The sequence below is a fragment of the Camarhynchus parvulus genome, chromosome 19 (assembly GCF_901933205.1).
Source record: "Camarhynchus parvulus chromosome 19, STF_HiC, whole genome shotgun sequence".
Classification (NCBI taxonomy): Eukaryota; Metazoa; Chordata; class Aves; order Passeriformes; family Thraupidae; genus Camarhynchus; species Camarhynchus parvulus.
In genome coordinates, this window is record NC_044589.1 from 6,074,688 (window position 1) to 6,100,203 (window position 25,516).

The 25,516-nt window shown below is 51.7% G+C and overlaps 1 protein-coding gene across 1 annotated transcript in view; it reads left to right on the forward strand.

Annotated features, from left to right (window-relative positions):
* The first annotated feature begins 12,599 nt into the window (after positions 1-12,599).
* The window catches only part of LRRC75A (leucine rich repeat containing 75A), a 54,824-nt gene continuing 41,907 nt past the window's right edge, over positions 12,600-25,516 (forward strand). Inside the window, exon 1 of the mRNA XM_030962662.1 lies at positions 12,600-13,366. Coding sequence (XP_030818522.1) covers positions 13,103-13,366 — 264 coding nt within the window. The 5' untranslated portion in view covers positions 12,600-13,102. The remainder of the gene's footprint in view (positions 13,367-25,516) is intronic.

Genomic DNA, 25,516 nt, shown 5'->3' on the forward strand with positions numbered 1-25,516 from the left:
GCTCTGCTGTGACTTTTACTGAGAGCTAAAAACTGAATCACCCCAGCTGCTCCAGCTCTGTCCTGCCCTGCAAGGCTTCCTGGCAGAACCAATATTCTCTTTTATTTACCTCCTGCAGATGTTTCTTTACAGAACTGTTGGGATCTAAGCATAGATTTCCCTGGGCTGCCTTATTTTTAGCTCCTTGTAACAGAATTTGGGCACCTCCATGGAATAAATAGCTATAAGATCCAACCTGTAGTGACAGAAAGAGTAAGGCAAGGCAGAGAGCAGCTTTTTAAAATGTTTGTGTATAGAAAAATGTCACATTTCTGTGTCATTTGTCTATTGAAAGGATCCCTGCTGGTAATATTCCAGCAAGAAGGGGTTTTATAGTGAGGAAGGTGGTAAAATATTCCCTGTGGTCATGGGATAATCACACCAGGGATTTGTTTTGTCAGTGGGGAAAGGACGAGAGCCCAGAAGCAGCTCAGGTGAGGTGAGGGCTGAAAAACAGGGGTGTCCTTGGATTCTGTATGAACAAAATTGTCACCTAGAAGGCACATATGGCTTAAAAAGGTGATTTTTTGGGGGTAAGGGCTCACTGTGGGGCTCAGAGCAATGGATGGACCCCTAAATTTGAGCCTTGCCCTCCTGAAAGCCTGGTTAGCTCAGGAAATGGAGGAAAACAGCTTTAAAATGCACATTTCCGAAAGGAAACCCTCCGTGAGATCCCAGGCAATGCAGGTGACCTGAAAGTGCCTGGAAATGAGGAGAAACCAAACGTGGATCTGGGTCAGGGGAAGAAGCCTGGAATTCCTGCAGGGAAAGGATTGGGATGAGGTAAACTGAGGCAAAATGAGGAATGTCAGTGGGGAAGGGGGAGCTGTGCCCTGAGGGGACTTGGGGGGCTGGAGGGGATCCCTGGGGATGGAGGGGAAAATCCAGAGGGGCTGGAGGGGAATCCCAGGGCAGGAATTGGGGACAGAAGGGCTGGATCCCGTGGGACTGAGGGTATGGAGGGGGAATCCTGGGGTGGGGATTCCTGAGAATGGAGGGGATGGAGGGGGATCTCGGAGCGGGGATTCCTGAGGGATTCGTGAGGGGAATCCCTGAGAATGGAGGGGCTGGAGGGAGATCTCGGAGCGGGGATTCCTGAGGGGAATCCCTGAGAATGGAGGGGGTGGAGGGAGGGGGATCTCGGAGCGGGGATTCCTGAGGGAGATCCCTGAGGATGCAGGGGCTGGAAGGAGATTCTGGAGCGGGGAATCCTGAGGGGAATCCCTGAGGGGGATCCTGGAGGACAAAGCATTCGGAGGGGGTCCGTAATCGGGTGTCCCTGTGAGGGTGTTCCCGGTGTCCCCGTCCCGGTGTCCCCGCCGGACACCGCTGGGTGGCGGCACCAGCCCGTCCTTTCCCGAGCGGTTCCTTCCGGAGGGGATGGAAAATGGAAAATGCCGGACCCGCCGCGTTTTCCCACCCCGGTTTTCCCCAGGGGTCTCTCGCTCCGGCTGGTGTCTGGGTTTGGCAGAGCCCGGGATTTGTGCACTGATGGCAGGCGTGGGAGTGAAAATTGGGATTTTTCCCGGACATGTCCCAGGGGGAGAGGCCCTCCCGGCTCAGCCGCGGGTTCGGGAGTGCGGCCGTGCTGCTCCTCCCGCACCCCTGCTCCCCACCGTGCCCCCCACAGCCTCCAGGCACAGCAGGAGAGCAAAACACCTCCCTGACAAAACTCCTTGTCCTTTCATCCCCACCTGTATTCCAAATAAACAACAAACCCAGCCCTGGCACTCCGGGGTAGGCCCCGAGCAGCATCCCAGGTCATGGATGAACTCTTAATTATAAATATTCCACACCTGCAGCTGCCTGGGGGAAGTCTGGGAGTGAGGTTGTTTTCCCCAGGTTTTGCTTCCAGGCAAGGAAAGGGAAGAGCAGGAAACTCGTAAGGAATACACTGGGTTTGTGGATCCCTCCTTTGGAAGGCCAGCCTGGTGAGTACAAAGGTCAAAGCAATCAGACAAAACTTTTCCTGCCATCGGTTTAAAGCAGGAATTCCAGAGGATTTGCTTTTCTCTGTTGTGATAACCGTGAAGCTCAGCCCACAGGTCTGATGCTGGCTCTGGCTGCCAAGCACAGGGTCTGCCTTAATTCAGAATTAATATCAGCAGCAATATTGGGGTGGAAAGGTGCTGGTTCAGCCACGATGGTGGCTCAGATCCCTGCCGGCACCAAGAATTCACCGTTTCCTGACCAGAACCCAGCCCCGATGCCCAACTTTGCCCTGAAGGCAATGGGAATTAATCGTTCTTTGGGAGATTTGAGCTTCCCCACCCCTCGCCCTTTATTTACAGCCACAATCCCCGCAATTCCCGGACTCCTCTCCTTCCTCCCTTCGCTTTGGGGGAAGCTTCTGCTCTGGGCGAGCTCCTGCAATTATTTATGCCGCTCCATCGCGCGTGGATAAAATGGTTTGTAGGAATCCTTCCTGCAGGAATGGTTTTTTCAGGAATCCTTGCTGGATGGCGGGAGAGCTCCCAGCAGGGAATGTCCCTGCCAGGGATGCTGTGCCACCGCCAGGGTGACACCATTCCCTGTGCAGAGGGGATGGAGGTGGGCACAGAGGAAATTCCCTCCCTCGGGCATTGCCGGCAGCGATCCGAGGAGCAAACTGAGGGATGAGAGGAGCCGGCATCTCCTCCCAGCCGAGGGACCCTGGGGACAGTGACAGCGGCCGGGAGGGGCCGTGCTGGGGCTCAGGGGCAGCGGGAGGGAACCCCGGCGGCCGGGGATTGCTGGGGCTCAGGACACGCTTGGTGTGCCTGGGATCCCTGAACCCCTGGGATGGCTGCCCTGAGAAAGGCTGGATCCTTTGGGGGAAAATTCCCCATGGCTGAGGGTGCAGGATCCTTTGGGAAGCAATTCCCAATGGCTGAGGGTGCAGGATCCTTTGGGAAGAAATTCCACGTAGCTGAGAGCTAAGATCTGAGAAGGATCCTTTGGGAAGCAATTCCCCACGGCTGAGAGCCAGGATTGGGCAGATCTGTGGAGCACCCGAGGGCTGAGGGTGCATCAGGCACAGCCTGGGGTGGATGCTCTGCTGCTGCTGCTGCTGCAGCCTCGAGTCGTTTGCGGCACTGCAGCTGCAGATGGAGCGAAACTGGAGCTCGGCTTTGGGGCTGCCCCAAAATGAAGCCCGGGCTCGCGTTCCTGGTGGCAGCGCTGTCCCCGAGGGGCTGCTCCCTGCCCTGCCCACCTCCCTGAGCTCTCCCGAGTCCTGCTGGAGCTCTGCAGATCTGGGAATATTTCCATCACCAGACCTGAGCTCCCAGGCGGGGGAGCTCTGTCCTTAGGGGGCTGACAGGGATGGGGACAGGCTGGGGGAGGCCCTGTGAGTGGGGTGAGCTGCTGCTTTTGAACTGGATCAGGGTTTGAGATCAAAAACTCACTGAAACCAACATTTCTGGGTGGGTAGAATTGCTCTTTTTGTGGTTTATACCCTGCTTTGAGCAGTAGGTGTGTGATGCTCTGAGTGCTCTCCACCGTGTGACCTCAGTGGGGTCAGAAGTTTGTGGCTCTTGAGGACAGCACATCTCTGCTATTTTTGGCTGGATTTTCCTGAGAGCAGCTTTGCAGATGTTGCTGTTGGGAGCACAGGGCTTCCAGAGCTGGCTGGGACAGCCCAGGAGAGGCAGCGAGTTCCTGCTGGAGAGATTTCTCTGCTGGGGCTGCTTCCTCTGGGGCTTTGAGAAATGCTTCCTCCTTCTCCTCCTTTCTCTTTCTTTCTTTCTCCTTCTTTCTCCTTCTTTCTCCTTCTTTCTCCTTCTTTCTCCTTCTTTCTCCTTCTTTCTCCTTCTTTCTCCTTCTTTCTCCTTCCTTCTCCTTCCTTCTCCTTCTTTCTCCTTCCTTCTCCTTCTTTCTCCTTCCTTCCTTCTTCTTCCTTCTCTCCTCCCCCTCCTCCTCCTCCCAGCCTTGCTGGCAATTTTGCCATGGATTGCAAATCCAGATGTGACCTTGCTGCCAAGAGATTTTTGGGAATCCTCCCTCCCTGCTGCTCTCCCTGCAGGGGGAGGCTGCTCTGGGCCTCCTTCTGCTCATTTCCCCAAAATCAGCCACTTCCAGCCTCCAGCCTGGGGCGTTTCAGCTGCTGCACAGAGCTGCCAGGAAAGCTGCAGCCTTTGGCATTCCTGGAAATGGGAAAGCCTCCCATGTCCAGCCAGCTCCTCATCCCAAACTCTCCGTGCTCTGAGGAGGGGTTGCTTTTCCTCCTGGCAAGTGGAAGGGTTGGGATTTGTGTGGTTGAAGCTCCTGGGAGATGCCAAGAACGTGTTAGAGGGGTTTAATTTAATTTCTTTGGGCTTCCAGAGGCGCTGGAAGCGGAGGGTGACTCATTAATGCATCCCATGTGGGAATTCTGGGATCTGCATCGTGCCAGGGTGGAGGCCTGGAAGTGGCAGGGGGCATTTTTGAGGCTGTAAAGTGATTTATTTGTTTTATTTGCAAAGAAAAAAAACCAACCCAAAACTATTTGTAAAAAAAAAAAAAAAGTTTATTTGATTTATTTGTAAAGAGATGTAAAGGGAAGGCAAAGTGATTTATTTGCTTCCAAAGCCACAACAGAGAAGAGCCCTCTTAGCAGAGCCAAAAAAGATCATTTAAACCAGGAATCTTCTGTCTCTGGATGGGTTTGGGGTCTGGTTTGGGTGCTTGGCCTTGCTTATCCAGGGATCTGGTACCAGTGGATGGATGGATGATGGATGGATGGATGGAAATGTGAATGCACCTTGACAAAATTATTTTGGGTGTTCACAACCAACTGAAATAACTTTGAGGAACATTGGCTCTTCTTTTCCAAGGGGCCATGGGTTACCCCAGGTGAAAAGGAGGCAGAAATTGGGAATATCCAGGGCAATAAATGAACCAGTTGGGTCTTGAGAAGTCTCATCCCTGCCTCAAAATAGCAACGCTCCCCCTGCTCTGCACGTTTTAACACCCTCATCTTCTTACTGAGCAAAATAAGCTCTTAGCTGGAGAAGAGAGGGCTTTTATCTAGATTAAGGCTAAGGCCAAGCAGGGAAGAGGCCTCTGGGCTGCTCAGGACTGTCACCATCTGCTGCTTGATGAGCTTTCTCTTATCTTTGCTGAACCTTTTTGAGGCTTTGGGTTAATTTGTGCTGGGGAAAAAAAATAATCCCTGAGAGTCTGGTTGTGCCAGGGAGGGGTTCTCAGCTGGTAAAAGGCTCTGGGGTGTGGGAAAGCTGTGAAATCATCATTGTGGTGATGAGAGGGACCCTCAAAATGCTGCTCTGAAAAGGGTTTGGAGCCTCTGCAAAGCCAAAGATCTGAGCCATGGCTGGATGGTCAATGAGCTTTTAATGCCAATTTTGCTGAGTGCTGGTGGTTGTTGCTTTTAATTCCTCAAAACTGAAGTCCAGGGACTGCATTTCGGAATGTGGTGCTTCCAATTCTGGGATGTTTTTGTGTCCTGAGTATCCCAGGGATGCTGAGCAATGCCACAAAGGGGAAAGGGGAGGTAGATCCACATTTCTCACTGCTGCTTTTGTATTTTCCTTACATTTTAGGTCTAAATTTTGGGTTCTGGCTCACCTGCATAATTCATCTTTTCTTTCTGAATTTTGGATGCTCCAAAGTCCATTTGGATTCTCTCCACCTGCATCCTCTCCCTCCTAATCCCATTATTCTTCTTCCTTAAGATGCTTTTTTTTTTTCTCCCAATCCACCCGAAACACTTCTCCAACCTCATCTTTTCCCAAATCCAGGTGCTCTCTCCCCTTCTCTCCCCCAAGATTTTCCAATGCAAAATATTCCCAGCCGAACTCAAACCCTTAACCCTGAGCAAAACCAAAACCCCCTGGGGCTGCAGGAAGTGATCCATCCTCCCTCTGGGGACAGCTCCAGCTCTTTTCCCACTCCAAGGCCTGGATCCCGTGTTTACAAAACCCAAAGTCTGTTTACACACTGGCCAAAAGTTGTTTAGCACGAGGTTAAAGCTGCCAGGCATTTTTCTGGAGTCATCTGGACAAGGCACCCTTTGCTTCCCTTCCAGCAGGATTGGGAATTCCTCGGGGAATTTTCTTTGGGGTGCAGGGAGCAGCGTTGCCCAGAGAGGCTTTGGCAGGGAAATAGGGCAGGGAGATTTGGGGAGCTGGCAGGGAGGATTTGGGATGGGGAACTGTGGATTTGGGAGCTGACACTTTGGGAAGCGTGTCCTTGGATTTTTCCTGGAGTTTTGTGCATCCCCTGCCAGGCTCCAGCCCCAGATCCAGGATGGGATGTGAGCAGGGGATCCCTGGGAGGGGGACCCTCCCAGGACCAGCCCTGCTCCTGGGAAGGGCTTGGGCAGGATTCCTTTGGCAAGAACCCTTTCCAAGACCCCTTCTCCGTGATCCTTTTGCCAGGATCCCTTTTCCAAGATTACTTTGCCAGAATCCCCTTTTCAGGATTTCTTTTCTAGGATCCCTTTTCTAGGGTCGCTTTGCCAGAATCCCTTTTCCACGATCCCTTTCCTAGGATCCCTTCCTGGGATCCTTTTTCCATGATCCCTTTCCATGTTCCCTTTTCCATGATCCCTTTTCCATGATCCCTTTTCCATGTTCCCTTTTCCATGATCCCTTTTTCCATGACCCTTTTCCATGATCCCTTTTCCATGGTCCCTTTTTCCATGTTCCCTTTTCCATGTTCCCTGTTTCCATGATCCTTTTCCATGTTCCCTTTTCCATGATCCCTTTTTCCATGTTCCCTTTTTCCATGTTCCCTTTTCCATGTTCCCTTTTTCCATGATCCTTTTCCATGTTCCCTTTTCCATGTTCCCTTTTCCATGATCCCTTTCCCATGATCCCTTTTCCAGGACCACAGCCTATCCCTTTGGATTGAGGGAACACTTCTGGAATCTAACAAACATTTTTCTGCTCTTCCGATTGGGTTAAACGACTAAACACTCATTAGTGGCAAAAAAACCCCAAACAAATGAACAGCCACCACTCCAAAACCTAAACCAAGAAATTCCCCAATTAATTCTCTGAGAAATCAGTAAAACCTTTGCTGGAATTTCAGTTTTTTAGAGTTAAAATCTTCATGAGGGAGCATTGGAGGGACCCTCCTGTGCCTGCTGAGGAGCAGGAGCTGCTGGTGGGGTAAGGGGCGGGGGAACATTTTAGGAATTAAATTGGTTTGTCCATGAAAAATCCCAATTTCCATCTGTGGCAGCCGAATTGCTCGGAAGGGGACTTGGGTTTGTTTTAAATATTAATTATTTTCTTCTAAAAATGCTTGTACAGGCCCAGTGGTTTCAGTGCCATGAAAGGGATGAGGTGCAGCAAATTAATAATTAGGAAGGAAATTCTCCACGTGGTGCTTTGGGGGTTTTGGCAGCTCTGTCCCCTCTGTGGTCACTTTTCCTCCCACGTGGGGAACAGTTTATTTCCCTCCTCCCTGGCCCCTCTGTGACCCTGGGCTGTGCTGAAATCAGATGCCAGAGCTCAGGGCAGATTTCAGGACTCTATTGCAGCAATATTTCTCTGCCTGCTCAGGTTCCCCCTTGCTTTGGGGATATTTTTTTCAGTTCTTCTCCCTTTTTGCAGCTGAGGCCAAAGGCAGGGAATTAATTCAAAGGTGAACACAGGAAGATTTCATCCACTGCCAGGAGGAAACATGAATGCTTCTACCTGAGATTCTTTCATTTCTCCTTCACAACACCTCTCATGTGATGCTTCTCATCATTTTATTGGCCCCTTTCATCTGGAGTTTAGTTCATCTGCAATTTTATCTCACAGCATTTCCACCCTGTCTGCTGTCAGAGCCCAATTGAATCAAGCTTAGGATGAGGATGGCTTTCTGTCCTTTTAAAATCACATTTTTCAATTTGGCCTCCTTCCCCAGGGATTGCTGAGACTCATTGCTCTCCTCTTGCTGCATATGCTGGGGTCTTACAGTAAGATTGATTTTTTTAAAATTTCTTTTTGGAGGAAGAGATAAAAATCACATTAACTTTGGAATTCCTTTAAATGCCATACTGACAGTGATATTTCCCTTAGTCTTTTCCACACAGTGAGCAGCAGCAGCCTGGCTCTGACACTGATATTTAAAATTAATCCAAATTATTCCATCCCAATCAACAAAAATTGGGAATTCCTGTGCTGCCCTTCAAAGGAGGATGGTTTGGTGAGAAGCAGAGCTTGGTCCCAGCTCAATCTCTGTTTTGAATGAGCTGCCAGAAACTTCCCCCAAAACCTGTCAGGTGAGGAAGGATCCCTGAATTCCAAGAGTTTTGTGTTTGGGTGTCTCAGGTGCAGTGTGAGAGCCCCCAAACCCAGCAGTGATGGTGGGAACTGATAAAATTCCCACTTAGAGAGGGCTCCAAGGGCAGATCCTCTTTGGAATATCCCTTGTTGGATCAAACCCATCTCAAGTGGATTTTCCAGTTCAGGATGGGAGTCCTGGGCAAAACCTGGGATCAGGAAGGGGTTTTCCATTTTAGGAGAAGGAAATTAATTCTCCTGGGAGTATCTGGGTGAGCTGCAGGATTTGGCAGTCCAAGTGGGCTGGCAAGAGACTGGGACCTTCCAGCAAAACCAGACATTCCTTCCTGGAAGTGGGAATGAGTTTGGTCTGAAAAAACATCTGCAATATTTATTACAGGTGTGCCAAGAGGTTTGGTGGGTGCCCCCAGCTGGGACTGAGGGCAAACCTCTCTGTTTTCAGGGATTTGCTGTCAGAATTCCATCAGGTTATCAGGGATGTTCCTGGCTGAATGCACTGAAAACTTCAATTTCTTTTTGATGTGGAAGCGAGGACATTCTTAAATCTGGATTTGGTGGCAGAGGAGGAGCTGTTGCGTTTTGTGATCTCACGAGCTGAAGTTGTTTCCCTTTGAGGACTTTTCTAACTCAATATCAGATATCATAAAAAGCATGATAGGAGTGAATAAAATAGAAACCCTCTTAGACAAGCAGCCCTTAATGTGCAGTTTGCCCTGGGCTGTGGCTCTGGGGATGAGTTTAGCAGAACATTTCAGTGCTCAGATGCTGGCACAGCCCTGGCTCCCAGCACAGCAGCATTTCCCAGCGTGGCACAGCTTGGTTTGGTGAGCACACCTGGAAAATCCTGAGTGTGCAGGGGGTTTGGGTCTGTGCTTCAGGAGACCCTTGGAAGGTGCAGAAGGGAATGAGGCTCTGGGATGGAGCTCCTGAGGGATCTGCACATCTCCCACCAGCCTGGGGCTCATCCCCTAGGTGCTCCTGGTGCCTCTGCATCCCTCAGGGACAGAAATCCTCCAGCTCCTCCTGGGGCTGTTTGCTCTATTTGCTAACGAGCTCACACCCCACACTCCTGCCTTTTTTTTTTTTTCTTTTTTTTCCCCCTTTTTTTTTCCATTTCTTTCCCCTTGGCTTTGTCCTGTGTGCCACAAACAGCCAGGAGCAGTGGCTGAACTCCCTGCCCTGCTGGCAGGAGTGTCAGGAGGGCAAAGGTTGGGCTTTGTTTGTTGACTCAGGGCTGTGGCTGCTGTGCAGAGCCCCCTCCTTGGCCAGCCCTGCCCCTCCTTTGTGCCTCCAGGTGCCTCATTCCACTGGGATCCCCAGGGGATGGGGATGGGGGTGCCCCACAACAGGTGGATGGGCCTGGAGAGCCCCTGGTGCCTTCCTGCACCCTGTGCTGACAAAGCTGCATGAAGAGCCAGTTTGGAACGGCTTGAAAATGCACAAGATGCCTTTTTTAAAGTGGTGGGAAGTCAGGGGTGGGCTGGATTTGGTTCTCCATGTGCCTCAGGACCTTTAGGGCACTTCTCCCTCCATCCTGCATGGGCTGCTCTGTTTTTGTGGCATCACCCTGGGGGAGTGAGGGGAGCTCAGCCCTGCCTGGGGTTTCTCTCTCTGCTGCTTCTCCATCCTGGAATATTTTTGTTCGAGAGGTGAACTGACCTTGCTGGCTTCTTCCTGCACCACAGACTCAGAGATGAGAGGAAAGTTCAGGCTCTGGGATGAACCTGGGGACAGGCAGAGGGGTTGAGGGCTGGGAGCCCCTGCTGGGGAGGGAGTGTGTGGGTATCAGCAGGGCTGAGGGCGTAGCTGCACACGGATTTTGGGGTGGCTCCAGGTGTGAAATGGAGCTCCACCAGACGGGTTTTTGGGCACAGAGCCTTGCAGGGTCCCTTTTTTGCCATCCCTGCTGCCAGCAGAGAGGAGAGCTCCTTCCCAAGGGAGGTGCTGCTGGAGGTGCCACCACCCCTTCCACTGCCTCCTGGTGACTTTGGCTGCCTCTCCTGCCTCCCCGGGGACATTCACTGCCAGGGGAGGCCTCTGCTGAGCACACACTGCGGTTTCTGCAAACCTGTGATGCCTTGAGAAGGCTGAACCAGAGCAGAGGATGGGCAGAGTTAAAGAATAAAGCAGGGATTTATTAAAATCCGTCTCCTCAATGGATCCACCTTGGGCAGCACAAGAGCCCAGCCAGGGCTGCACCCAAGATGGTCACAAAATGGTCACAAAATGCACAACCAGTCAAGAGGCCTCTCACTTTTATCAATTCTGCTCCATTTGCATATTGGGGTTAATTGTCCAATTGCAGCTTTAGATTATATAAGTCCCGTCCTTCTTGTTTTTCTCTCTTCAATTCACCATTTGTTGGAATGCATGAAATAAAAGCCTGAGTCCCTCAGAGAGAGAAAAGAATGCAGGGTTTGAATTAGAACCTCTAGAGGAGCTGAAATATATTATGAAGCCACACAGACATGGAGTAGAAGTGTAAGTTTTAGTTTTAAGTAAATAGAAATAGATCTTAAGTGCCTTAGGACACTGTGTTAGCCAGTAAAAGGCCCTAAAGCCTGGTTGAACTTAGCTCCAGACATAACAAAAACACAGCAGGACATTGCTTGGGTTTCCAGATGGAACAGATAGAACTATCTGTGTAAATAGATAAAATTATATATGCAGATTTTAGGTAAGAACACAGATTGTACCATTTACATAAACAGATAAAATTATATACATAATATTTTGTGTAAGAACTGACACTACTTTTGTACATTAGAATTCAGATTGGTGTAGAAAGAATGTTTTAGAATCGTGTTTTTAGCTGATTGGATGATTTATGCATAAAAAGCCCCTGTAATGGGTGCAGATGATGATGAAGAAGAAGAAAAGGAGATAGTGGCTGCTGCTTTTCTGCTTCTGCTCAAAACATCAGGGCTCTATGCCAGAAATCTTTTAGCACGGACTTTAATAATTACTCTGAACTCCTTGCGTTCATGCAAAAAACAACTTTACTGCAACCAACAACTGCTCTTCTCTCTTTGAAGACCCAAGGCCCACAACGACGACCATTGTTTGTATTTTTGGGGCCTGCAGCTTGTCCTTGGTCAAGCTGGAAAAGATTGTTTTGTCTGCCTACCCTGTGAAGGGAACTTGCTAACACTTTATATGAAGCTCAGAGCTACACCTAAAGCAGCACAGAATCTGAAAAATATAAAAGTGAAAACCTGAGGCATCGCCTGTTCCCCTCATCCGACTTGACTCGCTATGGCTGAAGTATGAACTGGAGTTTTTGGCCCCTGAGCTGTGCTTTTGGGGGAAGACACCCAGCTTTTGGCTCCTGTGCAGCGCAGCCCTGCAGAGCAGAGCCAAACCCTGCTGAAGTCACTGGGGCTGTGTTGTTCTCGTGGGCTGTGGATCAGAATGAGTCAAGTTTGAGACACAATTGCAGGGGCCTCCAGCCCTTTGGTGGTGGGGGAGAGCTGCCCTTTATCCACCACAGTAACGTGGAATTTGTGCGTTCAGGGTTGTGCCATTGCACGGGATGCAGGGAGGCAAAAACTTCTCATGTGGGATTCTTTTTTAAAACGCTTGCGGAGCGTTTCTGTGTTGGAAAACATCCCCTCATTGCTTTGGGGCTCTTTTTAAAACAGTTGCAAAGCATTTCTGTGTCGGAAACCATCCCCTCACATCAGGAGGGGGTCTGAGGCCACAGCTGGGGCCTCATCACCCCAAAGCTGATCCGTCTCAGACCCTTCTGGGGCAGCCTGTGTGCTGCAGCAGGTGAGCAGAGCCTGGCTGGAGGAGTTACCCTGAGCTTTATCAGGGAGCTTCAATCCATGCCCTGAGCCCGGGCAGGAGAGTGCCTGAGAGATCAGGAGTGATGGAACACCGGGAGGGATGGAATACGGGCTGGGGAGTGGCTGGAAGGAGCAGCACCTGCAAGGGAGGGATGGAAGCGCTGGATGGGGATGGGGCACAGGTGGAGATGTCCAGATGGGCAGCAGGGCTGAGGGCGAGGGAGGGCAGCAGGTGCAGGATCAGCCAGGCTTGGCGTGGCAGGACAGAGTGCCAGCATCACCCGCAGGCGACAGGCGGGGGGACATCCCCGAGGGACAGAACGCCACCAAATCCCGCGGGTGACGAGGCTCCGGCGGGAATCCCTCCCCGAGGATGCCCCCGGCCGCCTCGGGGGTGCCGCCCAGCCCGGCCCCATCCGCGCTGCCCCGCCCGGCGCATCACCCGCGGGGCGAGCGGAGCCCCCGGGCCGCGGGGAAGGAAGGACGAGCCAGCCCCGTCCGGCTGCGGCTTCCTCCGCAAGCCCTGCCTCGGTGCACGGTGCCCGCCCCCGGCCCTCCCCCGGCTCTGCCCCGCTCCGAGCGCCCCGAGCCGGCCGGGCCGAGCCGAGCCGAGCCGCGCCGCCTCCGGGGAGCCCCCTGAGCGCAACAGTTCCCCCGAGCCGCGGCCGCCCCCCGCGCCCGGGGCACCCCCGGGGGACCCCTCGGCACCGGGAGGAGGCTGCGCGGAGGAGCCGCCGCCGCTGGGCTGAGGCAGCGCCCGCGCCCGGAGCTGCCCGGATCCGGCGGTTCTGCCTCTGCCGGCGATGGAGCGGAGCGGAGGGGCCGAGCCGCGGCTCCTCCCGGCCGGGCGCAGCCGCCCCATCCTCCGCCTGCGGGAGCGGAGCCGCTCCGCCGCCGGGCAGCGACCCCTCCGCTGAGCCCTCCCGGGCATCCTCGGAACCTGCCAACGCTTTGTGCAGCCCCCAGACCCCTCTGTGCATCCCCCGCCCCTTTGTGCTGTGCCCCCCCAGGCTCGCTGCCCCCTTGCATGCGGCCCCCGGGCTGCGGGAGCCGCTGGCCATGGGCACCAAGCAGACCAAGGGCTGCCAGCCGGGCAGCGCCGGGGAGAGCCCCCCGGGCCACCACCGCAAGAAGGCGGCCCCCAGGGAAAGGGGGGATTTCCTGGCTTCCCTCGTGGCCAAGTCGGGCGAGAAGTTCGGCAAGGGAGCCGGCCCCGGCTTGCCCCCGTACCATCGGAGGATCTGCATGATCCAGGACATGCTGCTGCTGGTCAAGCAGGGCAGGCAGGAGGAGGCCACCGAGCTGCTGAAGAACCTGCGGCAGGTGAGTGAGGACGGGCGGCTTTCTCCGGGAGAAGGGGCAGAGCTGGGGAAAACACAGCTGGAGAATAACTCGTGCTGCTTTTGGTGGCAAACAGCGGCCACGCTCCGCTCCTGCGGCTCTGACTCGCGTGGCGTAATTTTGGGGAAGTGGCTGAGGAGCTGCGGGGCGGTCAGGGTGTCACAGAGGGGGAAATACCCCCAGGGAGGTGCTCGGCGGTGTCTGCAGCCAGCAAACGCTGCCGGGTGTGTTTTTCCCCCTTCCCTTGCCTTGTGGCTCTGGGGTTTGCAGCCTACTCCAAGTGGTTCCCACTCAACTTTCCAAAAGTTTGGTGTTTCGAGCAGCTCCAGAAAAGCGCCGAGGCAATTGGAGCTGGCAGCTTTTGAGAATCAGCTCTTTTCTTTGCTGGCTCAGAAATGCCCAGAGCTGGCAGCGTTGCTTTTTTATCTTTTTGGTGCATAATCGCCTGGTGGAGTTTTGCTGGTGTTGACTGTGGCTGGGAGAAACGAGAATTCCCCACTCCCCACTCTGGGCGAATGGGGAATTTATTGTAGCGAGCCCGAGACCTTTTGCCTTGAAAAATCTGTTTGAGCTGGGCATTAGCTGGGAAGCAACAGGACGGAAAGTTGCTGTGAGCAAACAGAAAAGCAAATTAGCATTTAATCTTTTCCTGCTGATAGGTGCTGATAAAAACACCCGAGTGCTCTGGGCGTTTTCAAGGCTCTGGGGTGCGCAGGGCTCTGAGGAGCAGCGAGTTTTCCATGCGAACCTAAAGCAGATCCATCTCCCAGCTCGGGTTTTCTCCCTCGGCTGCTCGGTGTAACCAGTTCTGCCAGCCGGGGAAAAGTTGTTCAGATCTCTGCTGGGCACGGGGAGCTGCTTTCTTGCCCTGCAGTCTGTCCATGGGACTGCTCCAGTCTGGTTTTCTTTTGGGATTTTGTGTTTGAGGTTTGCTGCTGGTGTTTTTTTGCTGATAGCATTTCATCCCCACACCATTTTCTGGTCCACGTAACTTTTCAGTGAGCAGGTGTGTTGTTTGGGGCATGTCCCCCATTCAGCCCATTTCCATTTCTCCCTCTGCCCTGCAGGTTTAGGATTATCTTTAGAGCAGCCCAGCTGAGAAAGCTGAACTGTGTCATATGATTTCTGTTTTTTCATGGAAAACTCTCTCCACTTTTCAGCTTTGGGATAAAACACTTTTCCTGAGAGGAGTGTGCTGCCTCTCTGGGAGTTGGGGGTGGAATTCCTTGGGACAGTGACTTCTCCATTTGGGATCTGTGGGACCGTGGGGGCTGAGTTGGGCAGCAGATCAGAGCCCAAATGTTGCACCCTCTCAGCCACGCCAAATCTTTATCGTTGTCGCAGCCCATTGGAGCTGGCAGAAGGGCAGGTGCTAATTTTAGAGGGTGTTTATCTCAAACACCTCCCCAAAAAATAAATCTTGGGGCCTGCAAAGTGCCAGGAATCACTCTCACGTTCTCCCTGGCTCCAGGCTGGTTTTTCTCAGCGATGCTCAGGTCTGTCCTCACTCTCTGTGCAGAGTCAGGGAGCTGGCATGTGTCACCATGGATGCCCTAATGACAAACCTGACCACAGGGGAACCCTCTCATCTCGCTGGAGATTGGGAAGAAAAAGCTAAAAATTAATCTTAAACTGCTGGGGGAAGCAAGGAACCTGTTACAGTCAGGTGCATCTCTGGCAGTGAGTGTCTCTGAAGAGCTCGCTCTGATAAAATATATCTTAGAGTGTCAAAACAGAGAACTCTCTGTCCTAGATACCATAATAGACTCCAAGCAGGTTTTTAATGAGGTGATATTAATCCCTGCCTCCAGGGAGGGAATGTGGGATGCCCCACTGAACAAATCCTGGCTGCTCTGGAGTTTTCCAGCCGCTGGATTTTGGGAGGGGATGTTTTGGGAGGGCATTGCTGGCTCCAACAACACTGGGGTTGTTCCCACTCCAGCAGGAGTCTTCCAGAGCTGAGCCCTTGGAGTGTCTCAGCCTCAGAGTGAGGATTTGGGGAGAAGGATGAACTTCTCCCTGTGGAAAGGGCTGGATGGATGAGTCTGGTGAGGCAGAGACTTTTCCCTGAGCCATTTTTAGGGTGTTTGTGCTCCATGTGGGTGCTGCTGTAAAACTGGGCGTTTTCCAGCAAAACTGGGGTTTTCCCAGCAAACCCAGTGACCTGGTGCCCAGTTCTCAGCAGAGTATTTTTTAAATCCCAGGCATTTAGGTCACTGGGAGCCTTTCCACTGACTTCAGAGGGCTTTGAAGCCAGCCCAGCGTGCTGCTGAGGGGTGGGTGACAGCATCCCTGCCTTTGGAGAGGCTCCACAATTCTTTTTGGAGCAGGATGAGCACATGGCCAGAGCTGAAAATCTTCGTTTTTCGGGTCTCTGTGCCATAACACCCTGCCCTACCCACCCACTGCAAGACAAGGTCTGGGGGGCTTTTTTTGCCCCCACAAAAGGTGTGTTTGATAATCAGGCCAGGGCTGCAAGTCCTGCCCTTCCAGTGCCACCACTGGCACCAGTGTCCACTGTGGCCTTTGCATTCCACCCATTTATTTAGAATTTATTGAGAATTTATCATCCTTCTCCTTCCCCTGAGGTGGCAGCGATGCTGTTTCCCTTACAGGCTCCTGCAATGATTAATTTGTGTTTCTGGGAATGCCTGGAGGTTGCAAACAACTATAAAATACTGAGATACAAAGTGATTTTTTGTTTTGGTTTTTTTGGGGTTTGTTTGTTTGTTTGTTTGTTTAAAAATATAAAAAGCATGAAGAGCAGACAGACTTTGCTTCCTCAGAGAGGTCAGCAGTGGTCTCTGCTGTGGAGGCAATTTGATCCCACCGCCTGCCCCCAAAATAACACTCCTGTTATTCCTGCTGCCAGCAGCCATTCCAGAGGGTTTGTGCTCCTCTGGCACAGCCAGGCTAATTTAACATCGAGCTCCTGAGGCACAGAATGCTCATTTTTCTCTCCTTCTTTCTGCTCTGGAGCCCAAACCCCACACTGCAAAATTCAAACCCCCCAAATCCCAACAAGTGCCTGCTGCTCTCCTTGGCCGAGGTGTTTTCCCTCTCGGTGCTGCAGGGAGGATGCCTCTGGCAGAAATGCAGTGGGAAGACACTGAAATAATTAACATTTGATTTAGGCTGGTGGTGTTGGGGGTTGCCAGAGGCTTGCTGCTCACCTGGAGGGAGCTGCTGGAAGTAATTCCTGCACGGAATAATTTGGAATTTATCTGCCGTGAAGTGACTTCCCGGGTTTACCTGGCAGCATCTTCTCTGCTTTCCTACAAGGAGATACTGCAGGGAAAGGCTAAAAAATGAATTTATTCAGGGTGTCCAGCACTTGGGATGTGGGAACCCACTCTCAGACCCCTCACACCAGAATTCCAGCTCCACTATTCCCGGTACCACCAGCTGCAGAGCAGGATAGGTTTGAACATTACAGAGCGTGGCACTTTTTGTTTTTACTCTTTTATTTTCTCCCCCGTACTGTTGAGTTTCAGTGGTTAAGGCAGCCGAGCGCTGTCAGTGTATTAAATTCTGGGAGTGTCTCTCCTGCTGGGGAGAGGATTTGTAAAACAAAGCATGTTTTCCTCCTCCCTGCTGCCAGAGGATCGCTTTTCCCAGTTCCCAGGCGAGATGGGGAAGCGCTTCCCAGCACATTACGTTGCACTCAAGGAATTTGCCATTGGTTACGTGGAGCTTTTGCTGCTGTTCTGGGGCTGGGGGAGAGGGGAGGAGGAGGAGGAGGAATCCAGCAGATCTGAGCATCATCTGCACAGGGCAGGTGAGCAGCAGTTCCAGGAATTCAGTGGGGAAAGGGGGGAAAGCAAAGTGTGGCAGTAAATGCCAGGGTGTGGCCAAAGCCAAATGCCAAGGTCCAAGGTGTGGCAGCCCTGGCAAGGTGGATTCCGTGCCCTGCCAGCCTGGGGTGGGCAGTGCTGGGGTGGGGAGGGCCCCAGATGGGCAAAAACACCACCAAAAATCCCATTTGCAGGGAAGGGCTGGGAGCAAACGTGCTCTGTGCCCACCAAAGATTGCAGCCCCTCCTGGCTGGGCTCCAGCCTGGGATCCCTGGGGTTTATCCCACAAAACCTTCAGGTTTATCCCACAAAACCTTCAGGTTTATCCCACAAACAGCCCCTGCTGTGGGTGCAGCTGTGCCCCTGCCCCATCCCAAGGGGATTTTCCAGCCAGAGGTTGTGGGGAACGAGACACGACCTGAGCAGCCTGGGAACTGCGTGGCACAGGGATGCTTAATTAATTAATTAATTAATTAATGATGAATATCTTCATTGTAAGAGGGGCTTGACCAGTGGGGATAGTAAAACACACACACACACACACACACACACACAAAAATTAAAAATACTGCTGGAGACAGCTCGCTTTGGGCTCCTGTGACTTCCTACTTGAGACACAAGAGCAGAGAAAAAATTAAAATATTGTGGCTGGGCTCAGTGCTTGCCCCTGGCCCTGTGCTCCCCAGCCAAGGGGCAGCATTCCCATGGAAGCCACCCCAGGGATGCTGGAGGAGCTCAGCACTGCTGAGTTTGCCCCAAAAATGAGCACCTGGTCCCTTCTCCTGCGTGCTCAGAGCACCAGAGGTGACCCAGCCTGGGCTCCCTGGGCTCCTCCCAGGCTGTGGCTGCCAGCTGAGGACAGGGATGAGGAATTTTGCAGGATTTGGGGTGGTTTTTCCTCAGTTGGGAGCTGCTGGGGCTGGGTGAGGGCCCTGCCCTGGCCCCACAGGGTGGAAGTTGAGTAACCCTGCTCTGAGTAGGGTGGCTTTGGGATGAACCCTCATTTCCTCTGCCTCAAGCTGCTGCTGAAACCCCACCAGGGCTCCCCACAGTGCCTTTTAACCCTTAAAATGCTGGAGGCACTGACAACAAATATCTCTGGTATTTGGGGTGTTTCCTGCCTCAAAAAGGGTTTCTGGTGCAAGATGCTCCCTCACTTTACCTCTTCCCATCCTTCAGTGGGATTTGCAGGTGGATGTGCAGGCACAGGATTGGATTTAATGATTTAATGATCCCCTGGAAGGTGGCTGCTGCTGCTCCTCCTGGGAGAAATGAGGTTTTGGGGGAAGAGGAAGGCTGGGAGAGGTGGGATGTGATATAAAGTGAGGGTTGGCCTGGGTTAGGCTGGGCTGGGCTGTGGGCACCTGGAACAGAGGATCAGGTCCTGCCTGTGCCCTCACTGCTGACAGAAACCTCCAAGCTGGCAGAAGTTAATGGTTGTTGTTCACCCCAGCCCCTGTTCAGCACTTTCTCTGCTTATATAACAGCAGGAATGTGTCTTTTTCCCCCTCCCAGGCTCTGCTGTTTTCACACCTGATAAGAAATGCAGCAGCTGGGGGCTGCAGACAGCCTGGCACACACCTTTTTTTCTCCTCTATTTTCCTTTTTATCTCGTTTCAGACTGTGAAAGCCCCGAGTGTGAGGCTGTCTGCTCTCCCTGGCAGCGTGGGTGTGTGGGCACAGCCCTCCCTGCTCATCCCTGGGCTGTGCTGGGGGGCAGCAATGGGGCTGATGCACCTGAAATTCAGTGTATTGGAGCTTCAGTGCTTGGTGTGTTGGGGGGTTTGTGGCTGTGGCCCTCTCTTGGCTAAGGGAGGTGGTTATATATTAATATTCATTTCATTCTCCTACAAGCAGTGTGGATTTCTTTTAGTATTCAACATCTTCAGGTCCTGGCCAAATGCCTGATATGATTTAATGCCTGATTCCATTTCTCTTTCTCTGTGTGTGTGTGTGTCTCAGCCTCCTTCTCCTTCAAATTTTGGAGAAAAGATCACTGCCTGGTAAATTTAATCTTGCCTGTAAAAGGAAAAGCAAATTGTCCATTCCATTCGTCTCCAGGCCGAAGGTTTCAGCTCCAATTACTCCTGCCTCTGACCCCTGCTACTGGAGAGCAGGAGCTGCTTGGAGCTTTCCAGCATCCTCAGATCTTTTCAAGACTCTCTATCCTTCAGACTTGGTGCCTTTCAAAGTCAGAGGCTCTTCCTTTGTGCGAGGCTTTGAGCTCTGGAGAGAGCCTGGACAGGCAGCAGAGCCCAGGGGAGGGAGCTGCCTTTCCCTCATGCCTTGGGGTATCTCAGTGGATATTTCACTCCTCAGGGCCTCTTTATATCACGATAATCTCCCCAGAGTCCTGCCTGTCCTGCTTTGCAGGGCAGGATTTGGGTTTGATGTTGGTGGGGGAGTTTCTTTACGAGATGTTTCTGCCTTTTCCAGTGGTCCCAAGGTCCTTGTTGGAAAACCACGGAGGTTTTCCTTGAGGTCTGATCCTGCCCAGCCCTGGGTCCTGCTGATTTCAGTCCCTGGATGTCCCCTTTGCCTGTGGCATTGCTTTCTGAGCAGCTTCCCAGTCCAGCTCCTGCTCCCACTGCTGCTGCCCATTCCCAGCAGGGCTCAGGAGTTGCATTTGGGGGATGTTTCAGCGAGGCAGCAATGTTAATTCCAGTTCTATCAGCAGTTGTGTGGAAATGAAGGTTGGTTCATTAAAGGAGAGGCTGAGCAGCCAGCCTGGAGCAGGAGCAGGGGGTTTTTTTTGGAGGATGGGGATTTGTGTGCTGGGTTTTTCAGCTCCTTGCTTTCTGTTCAGGCACAGAAAGTGAGGAAATGGGTGTTGGGGACAGGACCTGCAGCTCTGTGGGAGCTCTGTGGGAGCTGCAGCTCTGTTTTCTACCCTCAGCATGCAGAACACACCGAGGTGAGCGAGCTCTGTCTGTCCCTTCCTCCCACTCCAAGGACGAGCTTGGAAAGCAGAGACTCAAACCTCCTTGAGCAGTTCCTGTGCCTTCACCTCTCCTTGTGCAGAGATTGCCTGGGTGGAAGAGCACAGGGCTGTGAGCCAGGAGCCCCAGTTTCCGTGGCTGGGAAATTCCCAGAGCTGCCTCTTTCCCTGTCCCAGGGGATGAGCCCACTCTGGGGCTGGGAGCTGATAATTCCTGCCTTGTTCTGCGGGGCTGTTCCTGCCCAAGGCCAGGATCTTGGCACAGCACTGAAATCCCAGCAGGGGAAAGCAAAGGCTGCTGAGGCAGGAGAGCAGACTGGGGTGGGAAATGGTTGTTCTGGCCAAGGATGTGCTGAGGGTTTTTCCTGGGACACCTCTGTCCCTGTTCCCACCCTGCTGCAGAGCTGCTGCTGGGGCTGCTTTGGGATTTGGGGCATGCCCAGCCCCTGTGGGGAGTGGGATACAGGAGCTGGGGGGGTTTGGACCTCAATAAAAAACCCCAGTTCCCTGCACAAGGATGAACTGAAGCTGCTGCAGCCTCTGCCCCAGGTTTGGTTGGTGTTGAACAAGCCCCAGCTCCAGGTTCAGCCTGAGCTCCCCAAAATCAGGGCAGAGAAGCCCAAATCTCTGCAGAAACAGGACTCAAACCTCACCAAACAGCTCCAAAGCCTTGGTTCATCCCAGAACCCCTCCAGTTATTTCCATTTGGATACAGTTCTCCCCTCTCCAGAAAAGATTTTGGGGAAATCTTGCTCCCAAATGTCTCTGTGAGCTTCCTGGGCTTGCAGAAAAACAATTTGGGATGAGAGTGTGAATGATCTACACCCATTATTTACATCCAGCCAAAATCATGCAGGATTGGATTAAATCTTGATTTAAGCAGCCCTTTTTTTTTTTTTTTTTTTTTTTTTGTGTGTGTGTGGTTAGGATTTTTTTGGGGGGTCATTCTATAAGAAAGAGGATGTTTTCCTGTTTGGTTGTAAAAAGCTGCTCCTGCTTGGTGTAACTGGATACTTCCTTTTCTGAGGAGGGAGCCTGGTGTATCTGGGGACATTTATTTAGGCAGCTGTGTGTCTGGGTGAGGAATTTTTGTGTGGTTTTATTCTGGTGGAAAATGGTGAATTTGGGGTTTGCAGGGTTGATTGATCCTTTTGTATTTCTGACTCGAGTTACAGGGAAATGAAAGCAAGTTTAAAGAGCAGAAAAGTGGTTTTTAATGTTTTTTGATCAGTTAACACACTCAGAATATGCTGGATAAGAAAGCAGACAAAGTAAATGTCTCAAATCAGATTTTGCATTTAAAACTGGTTGATTCATTAAGTGGAGCATTAATTGTGCATCATGAATTACACTTCTGGTCACCATAATTACAGATCTTGGTCTCTCAGGTTGAAGTTTTACTTGCAGATTGGAAATTGTGCATTTCTCCTTTGTACTCCTGATTTTTTCATTGACTTGCTGAAATTCAGTCACTGTTAAACTGCAATAAGTGAATTAAAATCCTTGAAATTGGAACAGAACCTTAAGATCATGGAGTGAAACATTTGAATTAACTGAAATTAAGATGTTTTCTTTGTCCTTGTGAGAGAACCAAACTCTCCCCAAAGCTGTGTTTGCACTTTTTTCTGGTTGTTTTCATCACTGACTTCCCTGAAATCATTGGCAGCCATGTCCTGCCTACCTGGGCTAACAGGAGCTGTTTAAAATTAAATAAATTTTTCAATTTTAAAATTAAAGCCTGGCCAGAGGTTGGCATCAAATTGCAGGTTTGAAATCTGGGTGGTTTAAAGTATTCAATGTTTAAAGCTACTTTATAGAGCAGCATTAATTGAATTTTAATATCGCTGAATTGAATCCTTGGGCAGCTCAGTCATTAATTCTTCCTTAGCAAGTTTGGGCATTTCCTGGTGACTTTGATGAGCCCAAATCCTTTATTTTTGGGTTTCTCTGGAGAGAACTGAGCCAGCTGGGAGGATCCCACCTCCAGTTTGGAGGCTCATGCCAAGGTGGATCCTCAAAGGAGCATCCAAATTCCCTGGTGCCAGACAGGGAGGGAAGGAGCTGTGAAAGCCTTCAAGAAAGATTTTACCTTCCAACCTTCTTCAAATATCAAATAGCAAATCCCAGCCCTGCTCTACCTGATGGCTCAAAATCTGATGCTGCAAATAAAACCACACAATCATGGCATAGAACATGGGAAAGGCTTCATTTCTTCCCTTCACCCCCAAAACTGACTTTCCTTTGTTGGTACAAGTCAGGGCTGAGGTTCCCAGCTCCCTGTGGTGTGCGCACAGCACTGATTGGTCTCAGGATGGGAAATGGGAGAGACTTTTGAGCCACCCTGCAATAAATTAGGGTAATTTGCCCATGCTGATGGTCTCATCCATTCCCTTGCCCGTTTTCCTGTGGGTGTTTGGAGAGGAAAGCCTCCTCTCAGCAGTTCCAAAATCAATGTTTTATTGTGTGTGTGCCATTGCCAGGCTGTTTAATGGGGTCACAGAGTGCCTGCCCTACACAGCTGGGCTGGGTGTGCTGGATTTGGAGGGGAATTCAGAGCATTCAGCAGGTGTGGGGCTGCTCCTGCTGAGTTTGGGACTCTGCTTTTCATCCTCTCTCTGGGTTGGAGCTGGAACTCTTCACCAGGTACCCCAAAACCACAGAGTGTCACCAGTGTGGGGGGTTCAGAGAGGCTGGCAGAGGGGAGGTGTGGATGGGATGTTGGGCAGGAATTGTTCCCTGGCAGGGTGGGCAGGCCCTGGCACAGGTGCCCAGAGCAGCTCTGGCTGTTCCATCCCTGGAAGTGCCCAAGGCCAGGCTGGAGCTCCCTGGTCTGTGGAAGGTGCCCATGGCAGAGGAGTGGGAATGAAATGAGCTTTAAGGTCTCTTCCAACCCAAACCAGTCTTTGCACAGATTTGTGGATTTGGGAAGGGGAAAGGTGTCTCAGCAGGACGTGCACAAATCTGCTCTCCAAATCTCCTTTCTCAGTATAGAAATCCAGTCCTTTCCATGGCATTCTCTCTTGCCTTGCTGCTTTAGAACAAAGGTGGCAGCAGCCCGGGAGCTACCAGGATTCCAGGTTTTCCTGGATTTTAGGAAGGCCCTGGGTACCTCATAAACATCAGGGGCTGTGGGTGTGCAGCATCCAGCATAGCCCTGCTCCCACGTGGGGAGCAGCTGCTGGAGCTGTACCACTTCCAGGCAGGAATTCCTGGCATTTCTTGGCAGGAAAAAACGTCCCAAAGCTGACTTTCCACTCCATGGCACTGGTCATTCAGTGGAAAGGCAGAACTGTAAAACAGGAGCAGCTCTGGTGCTTCTCCTGAGCTCTCCATGCACAGCTTGGTTTTTCCCTCTGGTTTCCTTCCCACCCTATTGGTGTCCAGAGGAGGAGGATGGAGAATGTGGCATGGTGCAGGTGACAGGGAAAGTTTTGGCTTTGATAAATTTCTCCATCCTTTTTTAGATGTAAAGCAGTTCTCAGATGGGATGAACTCCCTGAAACGTGGTGAGGAATCTCTGCTTGGGGTGCTTTCATCTCTTGCCCATCAGCTGCTGTTCTCCACCAACACAAAGAAAATAAATCAGCCAAACTCCTCTCCTGAAATATCTTTTTTTAAAAAGACCTTTTAGTGTTGCCTCATCGCATAAATCAACTTTATTTTCCACGAGGACTCGGGTTTGCTTGTGTGCCCTCCCTTTGGAAGAGGGCAAAAATACAGGAGCCTGGAATATTCCCAAAGGCAGGGATGGAGTGCCATTCCCACAGGCTGAGATCATTCCATTGATTGCAGGAGGGTGGGAATGACATTGTGCAAAATCCTGCTGGGACCCAGCGCTGACCAAACTCCACTGGGATGTTCCTGCTCTGACTGACCCATCCCAGAGCCAGCAGGGAAATGCTGGAATCCCCATCCCTGGAGGGGTTTATGGGATGTGGAGACATGGTTTAGTGGTGGGTGAGTGGTCAGATTTGAGCTTTTCCACCCTAAATAATTCCAGGATTCTTTATCAGGGAATAATACTGATAAAGTATTATTTACTTTATACTTAAAGTATATAGTAATATATACTATATAGTACTCATTTTTCAGGGAGAATGGAGGAGCAGAAGGGCTGAGCATCCCTCTGGCAAAGGGGAAGGGAAGCAGGGAATTCCCAAGAACAGGAATGAAGTGCACAGAAGTGGCAGGGACCACGAGTAGGGCTGGGAGCAGCTGCTCCTTATCTCTTCCTGAGCAGGCACATCAGGGAAGATAAAGTAAAAAGGGAAAAGATAACACAGATTGAGTCAGCCTGGCTCTCAGAGGGAGCTTTTTCCAACCTATTTACTTGTCACTGGTGATTTTAGACCAGCCTGTGTGTCTTCAGAGAAAACCAAGGGTTTTTTTCCTTCCTGTTTCATGCCTTGCAAAAGGGAATCTTTCTTCCAGCCATGAATTTCTGGCATTTCTTGGCACGGGGGGAAGGTGCCAAGGCGGGTTTGGTGTCACTGGGTGCCAAATGCCACCCCACATCTCATGTGTGTGTGAGGCTGGAGGTGTCTGGTTCACCACCCACCAGTGGCTCCTCCACTTTAAAACCAGCTCAGGGTGTGTGTTAGTCATGTTTTAATGATATTGGAATCAGCTGCTCGTGGCTGTTTGAGGAATTCCAGCCCAGGGCTGTGGATGTCTCGGTGGGATGGAGCAGGGAAGGGGAGGCTCAGCACAATGAGCTCATCCTGCCTTTCGTCTTGCTCAGCTCATCATCCTGCATCAAGTTTCAGGGATTATTCAGTGGTTGTAGCTGGGAAATGAGATTAAGGATTTGGTGCAGTGTCCTGAAAGTTTCTGTTGCTCTTCTTCCGCTGCTGTTAACTTCAGGAGGAGCTGCTGGTGTGAAAAATATCAATGCTGGCTGCTTTGGAGTTGGAAAATCAATGTTCTGGGCTTGCAGTGGCAGAGCTGGGAGCAGGGGCTGCAAGATTTTGTTGTGGCACTGTGGGAATATCCCGTGGCCACAGCAATCCATGGGACCCAGCTGAGTGCTCCAGGAAGGCTCAGGGAAGCAGGAGGGATTAGCAGGGTGCTCTGTTACCCTTGGCATCCCAGACTTCTCCCTGGGGACACCTCCTGGGCTGGTGTCACATTGTAGGCAGTGAAGGGAATATCCCAGGGCACGGAGACAGGGATGCTTTGCTGATATTGCTGCTCTGGAGCTGCTCCCTGCCCTGTTCCTGGGGCTGTTTTGGTGCTCACCCCCACAGCCAGGGCTGGGGAGAAGCCCCAGGTGGAAGGAAACTCCCGATCCTGAGCTCTGCGCAGCGGCCGTGACTCAGCAGTGGGAGCAGCAGCTCTGCCATGGATCCTCTCCTGCAAAGGGAGCTCCAGGTGTGGGTTTCATCAACCAGCTCTGGCTCC